The sequence below is a fragment of the Schistocerca piceifrons genome, chromosome 6 (assembly GCF_021461385.2).
Source record: "Schistocerca piceifrons isolate TAMUIC-IGC-003096 chromosome 6, iqSchPice1.1, whole genome shotgun sequence".
Classification (NCBI taxonomy): domain Eukaryota; kingdom Metazoa; phylum Arthropoda; class Insecta; order Orthoptera; family Acrididae; genus Schistocerca; species Schistocerca piceifrons.
Window position 1 is genome coordinate 323,761,745 of NC_060143.1, and position 13,175 is coordinate 323,774,919.

The following is a 13,175-nucleotide window of genomic DNA, read 5'->3' on the forward strand; positions in this document are numbered from 1 at the left end:
GTTGGGCCTTGTGCATTGGGCCCTCGGAGTCGTCCACTGATACATGTCCCCAGGGGGTTGGGGGCCCCTCTAGTGCTTCCACTGCACCCACTTCGGGAGCATTGGCTCCGCACCTGCTGGGGCACTGATCCCTATCCCCCTGCCACAGGTCCCTCATCCTCCATCTTCTCTAGCTAGGAAGAGATCCCTTGGGATTCTTCCTTCCATGGTTCCTACTAGCTCACAGCCAGACACCAGCAAGTGGCTGAAGGAACAACAGGCTGCTGGCTGTCGGACTGCTCATTCTTTCTCTGTCCCTGAAACAAATTCAGGGAAACTTTGAGTTGTTGTCTTCTGAGGAGGAGGAGGAGGAGGAGGAGGAGGAGGAGGAGGACGACAAAAAAAATCCTCTAAAGCAAAGGAAACCACCACACATTTACTCCTTCTGTGCCCAAGGTGGAGGTCCTGGTGGCCCCTGAGGCACCATATCTCCCCAGGGAATGTGCCACAGAACCTGTGCCAGTCAGTGCCCTGACGTCTCAACTGGTGGCAGTACATGACCCTCGGCCATAACTTGTCCCCCCACAGTTTCATGCCCCCACAGTATTCAGACAATCGTATCCTCCAGTGGAATTATAAAAGATTTCTTTTTCATCGCCTGGCTAAGCTACTGTAGCTTTTAAGCACATACCTTGCATTTTGTATTGCCCTACAGGAAACATGGTTTCCAGCAATTCAAACCCCAGCCCTTTGTGGCTACCAAGGTTATTTTAATAGTCATACCGACTACGAAAGGGTGTTGGGTGGAGTTTTTACGTATATGATGGACTCTATCTAGAGTAATATTTTGCCTATTGATATGATTTTGGAGGCTGTGGCTGTTCAGGAATGGGACCTTAGGATTTTACCATCTGTTATGTTTAACTCCTTCCTGATGACGTCGTGTCCCAGGGTTTGTTGTCTGCATTGCTCTCTCAGCTCCCCTCAGTGATCACTGGCCATGGAAAAGACATCAAAACTTTACTGTCACAGCTTTATCTTCGCCTATTGAACTCTGGTGCACCCACACACATCAATGTGGCACCATGAACCTATTCAGCCACTGAGCTCTCCTTTTGCAGTCCTGGCCATCTGCCATCTATCCACTGGAGGGTCCACGATGACCCGTGTGGTAATGACTACTTCCCGATCTTCTTGTCCCTCCCTCAGTGTTGCTCCCTGGACACCCGCCCAGAAGGGTTCTCCATAACACTGACTGGGATGGGTTCACTTCTGCTGTTGTCCTTAGCTCCCCATCGAATGGCGGTATCGATGTGGCAGTTCTGCATACAGTAGCAACCATTCTTTTGGCAGCCAACCAAGTCAGCCCTTCTTCCTCAGGATCCTCCTCATTGGAAGATGGTAACCTGGTGGACTCCAGAGATCGCTGCAGCGATTAGAGATCTGAAGGGGTGTCTCCAATGTCATAAGGCACACCCTTCACTGGAGCATCTCACTGACTTTAAAGGGCTCTGTGCCCCTGTTTGCTTACCTAAAAAAAAAAAAAAAAAATGAAAGCAAGAATCCTGAGAACAGTACATTTCCACTGTTAGGTCACATAACTCTCCATCACAGGCATGGGCAAAGATCAGACAACTCTATGGCTTCCAGTCCCCTGCAGGTGATAAAGTGTTTCCTTAGATGGTGCCATTTATACTGATCCAGAAGCTGTCACCAAGCATTTGCTGAGCATTATGCTTGCACATCTTTGTTTAACTACCACCCTGCCTTTCGGCTCATAAAACAGTGGGAGGAGTGAATGTACTTACCTACATCTACATCCATACTCCGCAAGCCATGCAATGCTACATTCAGTGAATGGCAACTCTCCAGTGCCCTTGCCCATTGCCTTGATAGGGCCCCAGGGCCAGACCACATCCACAATCAAATTCTGAAAAATCCCTCAATGGGTTGTCAGTGTCACATCCTTGCCTTTTTTGATTGGATCTGGAAAGAGGGGGAGTTCCCATCTCATTGGCGAGAAAGTACATTATTTCTAGTACGGAAACTGGGAAAGAACCCCCTTGAGATGAACAGTTATCGACCAATCAGCCTTACCAACATTCTCTGTAAATTGCTCGATGGTGAGCAGGCGGCTGTGTTGGCTCCTTGAGTCTAGGGCCCTTTTTGTTGCACCTCAGGGCGGTTTTCACAAAGGCCGCTGCGCTGCTTACAATTTTGTTCACCTGTAGTTCACCATCGGGATGGCCTTTGTATGTTGTCACCACCTCATCACTGTCTTTTTCGATGTACAGGAGGCTCATGACACGACATGGTGTCATCACATCATTACTACATTACGTGAGTGCGGTCTCTGGAGTCCACTCTCAGTTTTTGTCAAGAACTTCCTGTCGCACTGTATGTTCCAGTTTCAGGTGAGTGGTTTACTAAATACCCCCATGTCCAAGAGAATGGTGTCCTGCAGCGGTCTGTACTGGGTGTCCCCCTCTTTATGGTGGCCATCAACAGTCTAGCGGCAGCTGCGGGATCTTCGATATCACCCTTCTTATATGACAACCATTTGTGCTTTTATTATTGCACCTCCTGTTTGGTTGTTACTGAGCGTCACTTACAGGGCGCCATACGAAAGGCACAATTGGGCTCTCACTCATGGCTTTCAGGTTTCAGCCGCGAAGACCCGTGTCGTGCACTTCTGTTGCTGTCATACTGCTCACCCACACCCAGAGCTTTACCTAGAGGATCATGTGCTGGCGACATCTCAATACATTTCGCTGCCTTGGTGACATTACTTGAGGTACAGATCACTCTAGCCTTCTGTGGCTCTACAAAACCCTGATTCATTGCTTTCTTAACTGGGGAGTCTTGTCTATGGTTCTGCATCACCTACAGCATTGCAGATACTGGACCCCATTAATCATTTTGGGGTCTCACTTGTAACAGGAGCCTTCCAAACTAGCCGTGTTAACAGCCTACTAGCCTAGGCTGGAGTCCCTCCATTACCTATCAGGCACTAACAATAGCTTCTGAATTATGCTATACATCTTCCTAGCTTCCCTGAACATCCCAACTACCATGTAATTTTCCCTGGAAGAGAGATGCAACTTCCACAGCAGTGACCCAGAACTGGGTTTGCAGCTGCTGCCTGCCTCCAGTGTCGCTGTTCGGAACTGCAACTTCCTGCTGTCGCCTCTGGTGAGGGAGACATTGCATCTGGCCCTCATGAGTTCTACCCCAACCTTGGATTTGTCTCGAAGTATTCTTTGGTCCCAGAGGTTCCATTGATCCCACAATTTTTTGCCACCTATTCTTGGCTGTTCCTGAGAAGTACCTGGGTTTGGAAGTGATATTCACTGATCGCTCAACAATTAATGGATGAACAGGCTTTGCATACACACACGCATGATGCTGTGAACTCCACTTTCTGCCAAATGGCTGCAATGTCTTCACTGCTGAATTGATGGCCATTACATTAGTCCTTAGCTATGTTTGTTCTTGCACTGGCAGGAATATTCTAATCTGTAGTGACTCCCTTAGCAGCCTTCAGGCTATAGACCAGTGTTACTTTCCTCATCCACTGGTTACAGCTGTCCAGGCCCTTGTCTCTGACCTTCATCAAGCTGGGCAGCCAATCGTTTACGTTTGGACCCCAGTCTTGTTAGAATTTTGGGAAATGAATGAGCTGATGGGCTGGCCAGCAGGATGCCGAGTCTGGAAATGGCAGTCCCATAATTGGACATTTGCTTGTTTGTACGTCATCAATTCCTGGAAGTGTGGTACTCAGATTGATCTGCCCTGATCTCCCCAAAAAAATGGACTATTAAGGAGACCACAACCCCATGGCAGTCTGCCTTGCATGTTCCTTGCAGGAAATCCACTGTCCTCTGTAGACTCCACATTAGCCACACTTCGCTGAATGATGGCCAGGTTCTCACACATGATCACCCTCACTGCCAATGTAGAGCCCGCATGCCAGTGGCCCACTTACTCCTAGACTGCCCTAATTTGGCTGCTTTGAGGCAGCATCTTAATCTTCCTGACACACTACCTCTGGTGCTAGCAGACAATGGCAACTTGGCTGATCTGGTGTTACGTTTTGACTGTGAAGGTTGTTTCCATTCATCTCTGTAAGGTAGGGCTTTTTGGCGTCATTGACTGTCTATGGGGTTGGTGGGGGCACCCTTGTCCAGCTCCACCACCCTCCCTCCACCTGCCCCACCCCCTGCCCCTCCTGGGATCCCTTGGAGGCCCTTGCTAGGTGGTCTTTAACTGGCCTCTAACCTTTCCACCTTTTTGTTCTCTTTAACCTTTATTTGTAGGCTTTGCCTTTTGCCGCCTCCTTTTGACGGCTAGTCCTGTTTGACATTTAATATGTGAAGGGACTGATGACCTTGCAGTTTAGTCCCTTTCATTCCAAACCCTGAGCCATGTTCATTCTTGAACCGGTGAGACATTCTTTATCAGCAGTGACTTTCTGAGTAGTCTTCAGGCTGTTGATCATTTCTACCCATGACATCCATTTGTTCTGACTGTCCAGGATCTTCTTTATGACTTCCATCAAGCTGGATGGTTGGTAATCTGTTAATGGACTCCAGATCGTGTTGGAATCCCAGGGAAAGTACATACTGACCGGTTGGCAAAGTTGGCTACCAGGAAGCCGACTCTGGAGATGGGGGTATTGGAAACAGGCATTTGTTTGCCTGTGTCAGTTATTGGCTTGGAATATGGATTGATGTGCCTGGATTGATGTGCCCTGGTTCCTGTGAACAAACTGCGAGTAATAAAGAGTATCACAGCCTTGTGACATTCTCCTATTCCTTCTACTCACAGGCAGTCAACCATTGTTGGCTTTGCTTTTGCCACAGTTGGCTTACCCACAGCCACATCCTGTAATGTGAAGATCCACCTCATTTTGGTGGCATCAATCTGATGGTGGCTCACATTTTACTTGATTGCTCCAATTTGTTTGTCTTACAGCAGAACCTTCCTGACAGGCTATGCGTAAGTGGCTAATCTGGTTTTATGTTGTACCTTTGAATGTGGACTCTGCTTCTCTCTCTGAGGTAGGCCACATTGGTCTCGTCACCTGCTTCGACCCAGGGGGCCCATGGCTGCCCTTGCCCGGTGGTTTGGCCTGCCTCCTGCCCTTCCAACTTTTACACATCTGTTCACTGCCTCAATGTCGTCATTCTGTCCTGAGTTTTTATCACCTGGTCAGTAATGAGGGTAAGGAAATGCTGATCAAATGCAGAGGGTGTGTCATCCATTACCTAATATGTTTCGGGTCCTAAAGTTGCTTTGTGGGCACAGCATCTCACCCATCTTATAACCCTCTTACCTCTTTCTCAGTTCTACTTGCTTCTGTCTCTTGGATTTATTGATTCTCAGTTGCAATCCTTGTCATTCCTTTCTGAGAACTCTTCCTGACTTAACGTTTATAGGATGGGAAGGGACTGATGACTTCATTGTTAGTCTGCTTTAACCTCATCAGTTCAATCTAATCCAATCCATTGTTCCTCAGCTGCAGTTGACATGTAGAATGCTGCAGGACTGCACTGGTGAGACGGGATTTTGTCCTTAGAATGAGGGACACCATTCATGATTCAGAGAGGTTCGAGAGATTTTTATAGGGTGCTTCAGGATGAATAGTAAATAATTGATAAAACATCCCATATAATGTGTAGGCCTATCCAGTTTTTATTGGTTACAGAGATACAGCTGGTTACAGAGAGCAGTTTTCATTCCATGTGTTACTCTTAGATTGTTTACTGACTTATTTTTGTTTTGAAGTTGTTTGAGTTTACATAGTTGAATTTTTCTACTGTGATTGCAATTTGTTAACCAGTTTTGCTGTATTTCTTTAATCATGCCCATATATTTACAAATGCTGTGTGTGTGTCAGCATGGTATTTGTGTGTGGGATTTGTGATAGAAATGCTGCAGCTGCCTGCAGATGATGTTGTTGGCAATTTTCTAGCTACTGAGTATCAGATTAAAGTGTGTTTACTAATGTTTTCACTGGACTGAGAGACTGGTGCAGTGCCAAACATTCATGTTTCACTTAAATGTGCAAATGAACAGTGTATGGATAAAGTCAGTCATAATTCAGATCATACAATGTAGTCCTTCAACAAGCAAGCACTGAATTTCACTGTGTTGGTTTCCCACATACAAGAATGTAACTGACATTACATACGCAAGACCTCTATCCTTATCATTTATAGAGGGTTCAACACCTTCAAGGAGGAGAGGAAGGTAGATGATTGGTATTTAGTGGATACTTGCAAATTGTCAAGTAAACCTACTAATATTGTTTACAAAAGAAGACAGCTTCACTTGTTATGGTATAAGTTAAACCTGTAAAACACATCAGTTATCCGATGGAAATGCTCTTGCCTTTGTGGACACACAGTTTCAAGAAAACTTTGCTGTAACTGCGTGATGTGGTATGACCGGCAGTCGGTTGATTCGGCCTGTTGGATTACTGTTTGTCCTACAGGATCCCATTACCCAGTCTTTCTAGCATCCAGGAGCATCTGTCATGTGACAGGTCATCTTCATATAACATTCCACAGAATATAAATTTGTAGAAATGGTCACATTTCTTGGTCATAAATGTCCCTGGACCTTGCTTATTTAGATACTTGTCTGTGGGAATGTTTCAAGGTGAACTCTACAAAGAAAATGTAAACCCAAGAGATTAAAGAACAGAAAGATGACCTCAGGAGAGCTACACATGGTGTTATCAAGAGAATTTGAAAATGCACTGAAGTCAGAGTTGGTATTTATGAAAATAAACTTTGAACTTAACCATTTTCTTCCACATAACACCGCCTGTGAACATTTGTTGACATTGCACTAACAACTGTACCTCTATAACTGATAAAAATGTGGTACCTTCTGTGCAATGTTGTATTCGTATTAGTCTGTATCACCACTACTTACAATGTTTACCATTCCTCCTGAAACAACCTGCCGTGTAGGAGAGATTATATTGCCTACTTCACCAATGTCTGGAATGAGCAATGCCTAAAAGTACCAAAATTTTTCAAGTAATTAAACAGGTAGAGATGGAGTACTGACTGCTCCCGTCTGCTGCAGTTTATGCTATTATCTAGTGAATGGTCTGCAGATAGTTGTATAGTGTAAAAATCTGTGAAGTCCTCTTATTTGGCTGTCTTGGTTTCCGACTGCCTGTAGGTGTGTCAAGACTGGCAACAGAGATTTATTAAACTTTTCATTTCCAGCGTCTGTACTGAGGCTCACAATGTGCTGCTTGACACCTAATGGCAGGTCCTTTCGGTGAGACATTTGTACAGTTGGCATCATTAGGAACAAGCAGTTGTGCAGTGCATTTTCCACAATTGCCATCAAGCAACATAGGTGCGTGTGCGTGTGTGCATGTTTTACAAGCAATGGAATTTAAGCCATATTAATTTAGTCGAGGTAGGGTGAGGTAGGTTACGTAACCTGTCAAGAGTTTTCTAAAAATGAGTTTTAGTAATGTTTCAGTGAGTTTCATAACTTTGTTTTCATTATTCACAGGTCCAAGTAGAGGTATGATCTTATTTGCTCTAGCAAACTTGATTTTTTACTTTTTTAATAGATATGTATACTAAGTTGTGGATGCTCAAGACAGCTTTGTAACACCTATTGATAAAAAGTACAAGCTATGTCTGGTGTTTGTTAAATGGAAAGTTATTCATATAGCAATGAATATGGATGGTCCAAAACTATAAGATGGTGGGACTGGAGTAATGATTTTTCCGAAGCATTAACCTTTGTCTCCACTGCATTGTTTAAATTGTACCACTTTTTGTTATCTAGTGATTACTCTGATATTACCGAACATGAGAGATATTTTGTTGTATTGCCTTTGCAACATAAGTCATTGTTCTGCAATATTCTACACACAGCGATCAGCAAATAAAATAAAAATGCATGTAATTTTGGTGATTGTAACTAAGATAAAGCAGAAAGGTTTCCTAACACTTAAGATAAAATATAGGGATTACTTTTTAGCATTTTTATTTACAAATATAATAAACTTCAGAGATTTTTGTGTAAGTGCTTTGTGTGGTTGCTGCCTTTTCCATCATTGATGAGGATGTGATTCAGTGCGAAAAGATTTGTCCTCTTCCAAGTGTGTCGAGATACATGAGACTGACTCATATTAAGGGTGCGAGTGTGTGTCCTCAGGTTGATTATGGAGCAGATATGTCTTCCCGGACATTGGTGGCAACTGAAGACTGCTGTCTCCCCCCCCCCCCCCCCACCCCCACCCCACCCCACCCTCCGCACACTGCAACCACCCACTCATCCACCTAAGGGGGAAGATACATAGAATTTCTGAGATAGCATCAAAAGTATGGATCAGATCAGTTATGTGTTCATCACAAAATTTAGTCATTTATGAAAGACCACCATGATAGAACTTGTCAGTGCTTCGAATAGATCACAAATATTAATGATTGATAATACTTTGTTGTTAAACAGTAGTAATATTTGATGATTAAATGTATAAAATGGTATACCTAGATAAGTTACCCGTCTGGAACCCAGTATAATGTATTAGCCAAAAGTTTCTTTTTACTTGTGATACTAGTCTTTACGGTATTACTTCTCGAATATCCAGAGGAAGAGGCAGTATACTTTGCAATAAGTATCATCCAGTTCACTCACTGACACGATGTTCAATAGTGGCATCTGTGCTAATGAAGTATTACGTATGTGCTTAACTTAGTAAGCCAGAGCATCTCTTCAGAACTTGCTTTGAAATTCCATCACACCATGTGACCTTTTTCTTTTGAGAATTATAACATTTCTGTTAATTTTGGAAAATAATGTCTGTGCCATGCCTAGCAGCTTAAATTTTGGTTGAATAACTTTTAAATATACCACTTGCTTCTTCATCTATCAGACCATAGTTTTTCTGCTACATTTGGAAAATGACTGTTAAAAAAATTAAATTTGTGAATCATTCATTTTTGTGGCTCTGGTTGTCCTCTCTGTTTATTCCAATTATTTTATTAGAATTGTTAATTTATTTCATGGCAGGCAGATTTCCTTGGTATATTGCAATAATTGTTGAATGCCAGAAATTTAGAATTTGCTTTATGGCAGTTTTATAAATTTCCCTGTCTCATTTATGATATATTTTTAACCTTTCCAGTCTTTTACTTTTTATACAGAAATTAAGAACATTGGTGTAGGAAAGCTGTTTGGAATATTGATAAATTTGTTGAGAAATGCACTAGCATCTGTTTCCTTACATGCCTTTTCCTGTTCTATACCTTGTATTTGATTCTTAGCACCATCCAAAAATCTCTTTTTTATTTTTTTTGCATGAGAATTTCTCAGACTTTTGTGGTTTTTTGTGTGCTTCGTTTTCGCAAAGTGTTCACTGGAGCCAGGCATAGTATTAGCAGTTGAGTACAATCTAAATTTTTTCACCATGGGCATTGTCTACAAAAATGGTATCGTTAAATCCACCTGCTGCCGTGGAGAAGGGTATTGTAGCACCAGAGTTATTTTTTCCAACTTTTTTGTGTCATAATATTTTAGCGTACCTGTTTGAAATGCCCACAAACTGGTTACTCTTTAGTATTGTCTGGCATAGCATAAGTCAAAAATGAATTTAGATGTCTCATAAATTTGAGTCTGTACACTGTTACGGTTATAATAAATTTATTCTTCAATAACTGCTCACATTCTTGTACTCCTATGTTCAGATATACATAATAAAGTGCTTCAGTTTTGTCTTCAGCTTTTACTAACATGGTGGTTCCTCATTTTATGTATATTAAATGTCTTTATCCCCATGCTTGGTGGTACAAAGAAAATTTTTGTTTTCAAAACTCTTACACATAAAAGAAGCTGCCTTGTTTTTTCAGCCATCTAATATTCTGATGAAACAAACAGATTTAATTTTAATGAGAAATGCAATATATTATGTGGACTTAATCTGTTATGAATTTTGTCTTCATTTTTCATTGACTATTATCATTGTTTGTTGTTTAGATTATTTACGTTCTCATTTAATCGTGCTAATAATCTCCATCTACTTCTCTAGGTGAAGTGGATGATGTACTGGATTGTATTTGCCCTGTTCAGCTGTGCCGAAACTTTCACTGACGTCTTCCTGAGTTTCTGGTAAGCGTATGATTCCATTGTGGTGATTGTTGTCACAGTAATTAACTTTTGAGCAAACATATCTTCTTTGTTCCTCAGGTTTCCATTTTATTATGAGATCAAGATCCTGTTGGTTCTGTGGCTGCTCTCACCTGCCACTAAGGGATCCAGTATACTGTACCGCAAATTTGTGCATCCAATGCTCAGCAGGCGTGAGCAGGTAAGTCTTGGTTGTGAATGCCTTTTGTATTGTTTTATTTTGTACTAGCCTTCTCCCCATGACTTTGGCTGCATATGCATTCAGATATGTTGTGCACACCTCATCTCTTTGTTCACCTCCCCCGCCCCCCCCCCCTCCCGTTCAACTCCTCAGTCCTGTCTCTCTGACCACATCTTCCTACCCCCCACCCCCATCCCAATTCATATCATCCTCTCCCTCCTGCCTCCTTCTCTCTACCAATCATCTCCTCTGGCCTTCTGAATCTTCCTCCAGCCATGCCCATCTGCAAATGTAGCCCCTGCACAACAGGTCAGTGAACCAGGCTGATGTTACTCCCTGTCATGTAGGCAGCCTATAAAGCAGGAGCTTAAAAATGTTTTTACTCATATTGCCATTCCTATTGGAGCTAGGTGGTTATAAACTCGACAGTGATGATATGATGGTGCACAAATAGAACTTAACAAGTATCAAATTTGTTTGTACAGAGGTTTGAGGGGAGGCCCCGGATTACAACATACTGCACACCCAAAAGAGAACAGTATTTTGCTGTAACCGCAAGCCTAATCTTCAGTGGAAATGCAATTTAGAAAATAAAAAAGTGTTAAGTTCAAAACTTTATCAACATTTGGGAAGTGAAACGACTATTTTTCATAGATTAGAAAACATTCTGCCCTCCTAGAGGGCTCACAACCCTTTTATGAGTATGTATGTGGTGAAAACAGGATCCCACACAACTACAGTATTTCATTTCCTGTGCTGCAGTCTACTCTCTGACTCTGTTTACTCAGAATTGGTCTGTAGAACAGATTCCCCGTTGACAGCCTAACTTGTTTGTGAAACATCAGCATTTTAGCCATTCTGTGGTGGAGACTAGTCAGGTACCCATATGGTTGTAGCCTTCCTGACTATTTAGGGAATTCACTATTGATGCCTGGTCTGTTACCTCTGTGTACCCGTGTGCGATGAGGAGTTAGGGGGCATTGGGACTCCAGGCAGTGGTCATCAAACCATGTGGCCATTACTCTGGCTAAGTGGTGTCTGTGGGGAGAGCCCTTGATTGGATTAGGTGGCATCATGGTGGGTGTCTTGCACATTGAAAAGACCTAGCTGTCAGTCAGTTGCCATGAGAGTCCAGCAGTGTCTTCAGACAGAACTGAATACTTCATTGCAAATTATTACAGAACTTACCTTCCTTAGGTTTGTCGTGGATGGAAAGCAAACTGTATACGCTTACTCTTTATCAGTTCCTGGTTTGCAGCTGGACTGATGGAGGGTCCTTCTTGGCTACTAAGTCATGTTCTTTGTTCAGAATATTGAATATGTATGTTGAGAGATCTCTTCCCTGAGTAAGTTATGAAATGGTTTGGTCTTAATTTAAAAAAAAGAAAGGTGTGTGTGACATACCTGTTACCGTAACACCCCATTAGTGCTTGAAATGGTACAAGGCTTAGTGTTTCATTGGGGATTAGCACTGCACTGTGATCAGGAATCAATTGGAAAAACTGAATAAGTGTGGGGTCCACTGTTGTGTACATACAGGCCTGCCAGATGACAAGGTTGACACCGGAATATTCTCCCTCATTTTTGAGGGAGACTTTGCTTCCCTACTAAGTCAAACTCTTGCGATACCATTTTGACGTGCAGATAAATTTCCCATCCCCAATATGGTGCTTTAAATTTCAACCCTTGGGCCATACATCTTCCCATTGTGCGAACAATCCAGTTTGTGGAGACTGGTCGGCTGCTTGATGAAAACTCACTGTGTGAGTAATTATCCTTCTGTGTCGGTTGCAGAGACAGTTGCCCTCCCCAATCCCTGAAGTGCTGATCCCCTAATTAAGGAATTTAAATCCCAGGAACTTAAGGTCATCAGTGGTGTCTCATATGTTGAAGCTTGAAAAAATAAAAGGTTTATACCCTGGCCTAATGCCATTGACTTTGGCCGTCACTGTGGCCAGGAAATTAGCAGTACGTAGATTATTTACTCACTCCTTTCCCTTAATGTCGGCCCCTGATGGTTCTGGGAGTCAGTTAACCCGTGGGAGAGACAGGTCATCTCCTTTAATGGTTTGTGCAATACCATCTTGAGGACCCTGATTTTTTGCACCCAGCTGGAGAAGTATCACATGGCTTCACTGAGTGCACCCTCTCCATGAAAATCCACAGACCACTGATGTGATACCAGCCAGGATCTGAAGGATGATGGAGTGAGAATTCCAGTGCTGACCACTCCTCTTCAGCTCCAACCCCATAGTGGAAGGGCAGATAAGTTTTCACGAGAGTCCTATCTCTGTAAAGTAGTTAATGAGAAAATGAAGAAATCTTTGGATATTACAGTCACCTGCCAGATCTACAGCAACTGATGTCATCCTGTTCCACTATTTATCATACTCTCACGTGTGTGTGTGTGTGTGTGTGTGTGTGTGTGTGTGTGTGTGTGTGTGTGTGTGTGTGTGTGTGTGTTAAATCTTATGGGACTTAACTGCTAAGGTAATCAGTCCCTAAGCTTACACACTACTTAATCTAAATTATCCTAAGAACAAACACACACACACCCATGCCCGAGGGGGAACTTGGACCTCCGCCGGGACCAGCTGCACGGTCCAGGACTGCAGCACCTTAGACCACTCATACTCTCAAAGAAAACAAATTTTGCAGATGACCATTCCCCAACTATTGGAGAGTACCACACCTTCTGTCAGAACTGACATGACCCTGAACAGCATCTGGAAGGGTCTGTGACATTGGTTGACAATGTTGTCATAGAATTGTTTCCCCTGTATACCACATTTGAAAGCAGAGTAGTGAGAGTGCAAACTGTCTTGGTAATCACTATTTGATGTGTAAC

The 13,175-nt window shown here is 43.0% G+C and overlaps 1 protein-coding gene across 6 annotated transcripts in view; it reads left to right on the forward strand.

Moving 5' to 3' along the window:
- LOC124803112 (receptor expression-enhancing protein 1) overlaps positions 1–13,175 on the forward strand; it is a 292,008-nt gene that overhangs the window by 155,578 nt on the left and 123,255 nt on the right. For all 6 annotated transcript variants that reach the window (XM_047264270.1, XM_047264269.1, XM_047264274.1 and 3 more), the window contains 2 exons: positions 10,049–10,128; positions 10,207–10,327. In XM_047264270.1, the coding sequence (XP_047120226.1) occupies positions 10,049–10,128; positions 10,207–10,327 (201 nt within the window). The remainder of the gene's footprint in view (positions 1–10,048; positions 10,129–10,206; positions 10,328–13,175) is intronic.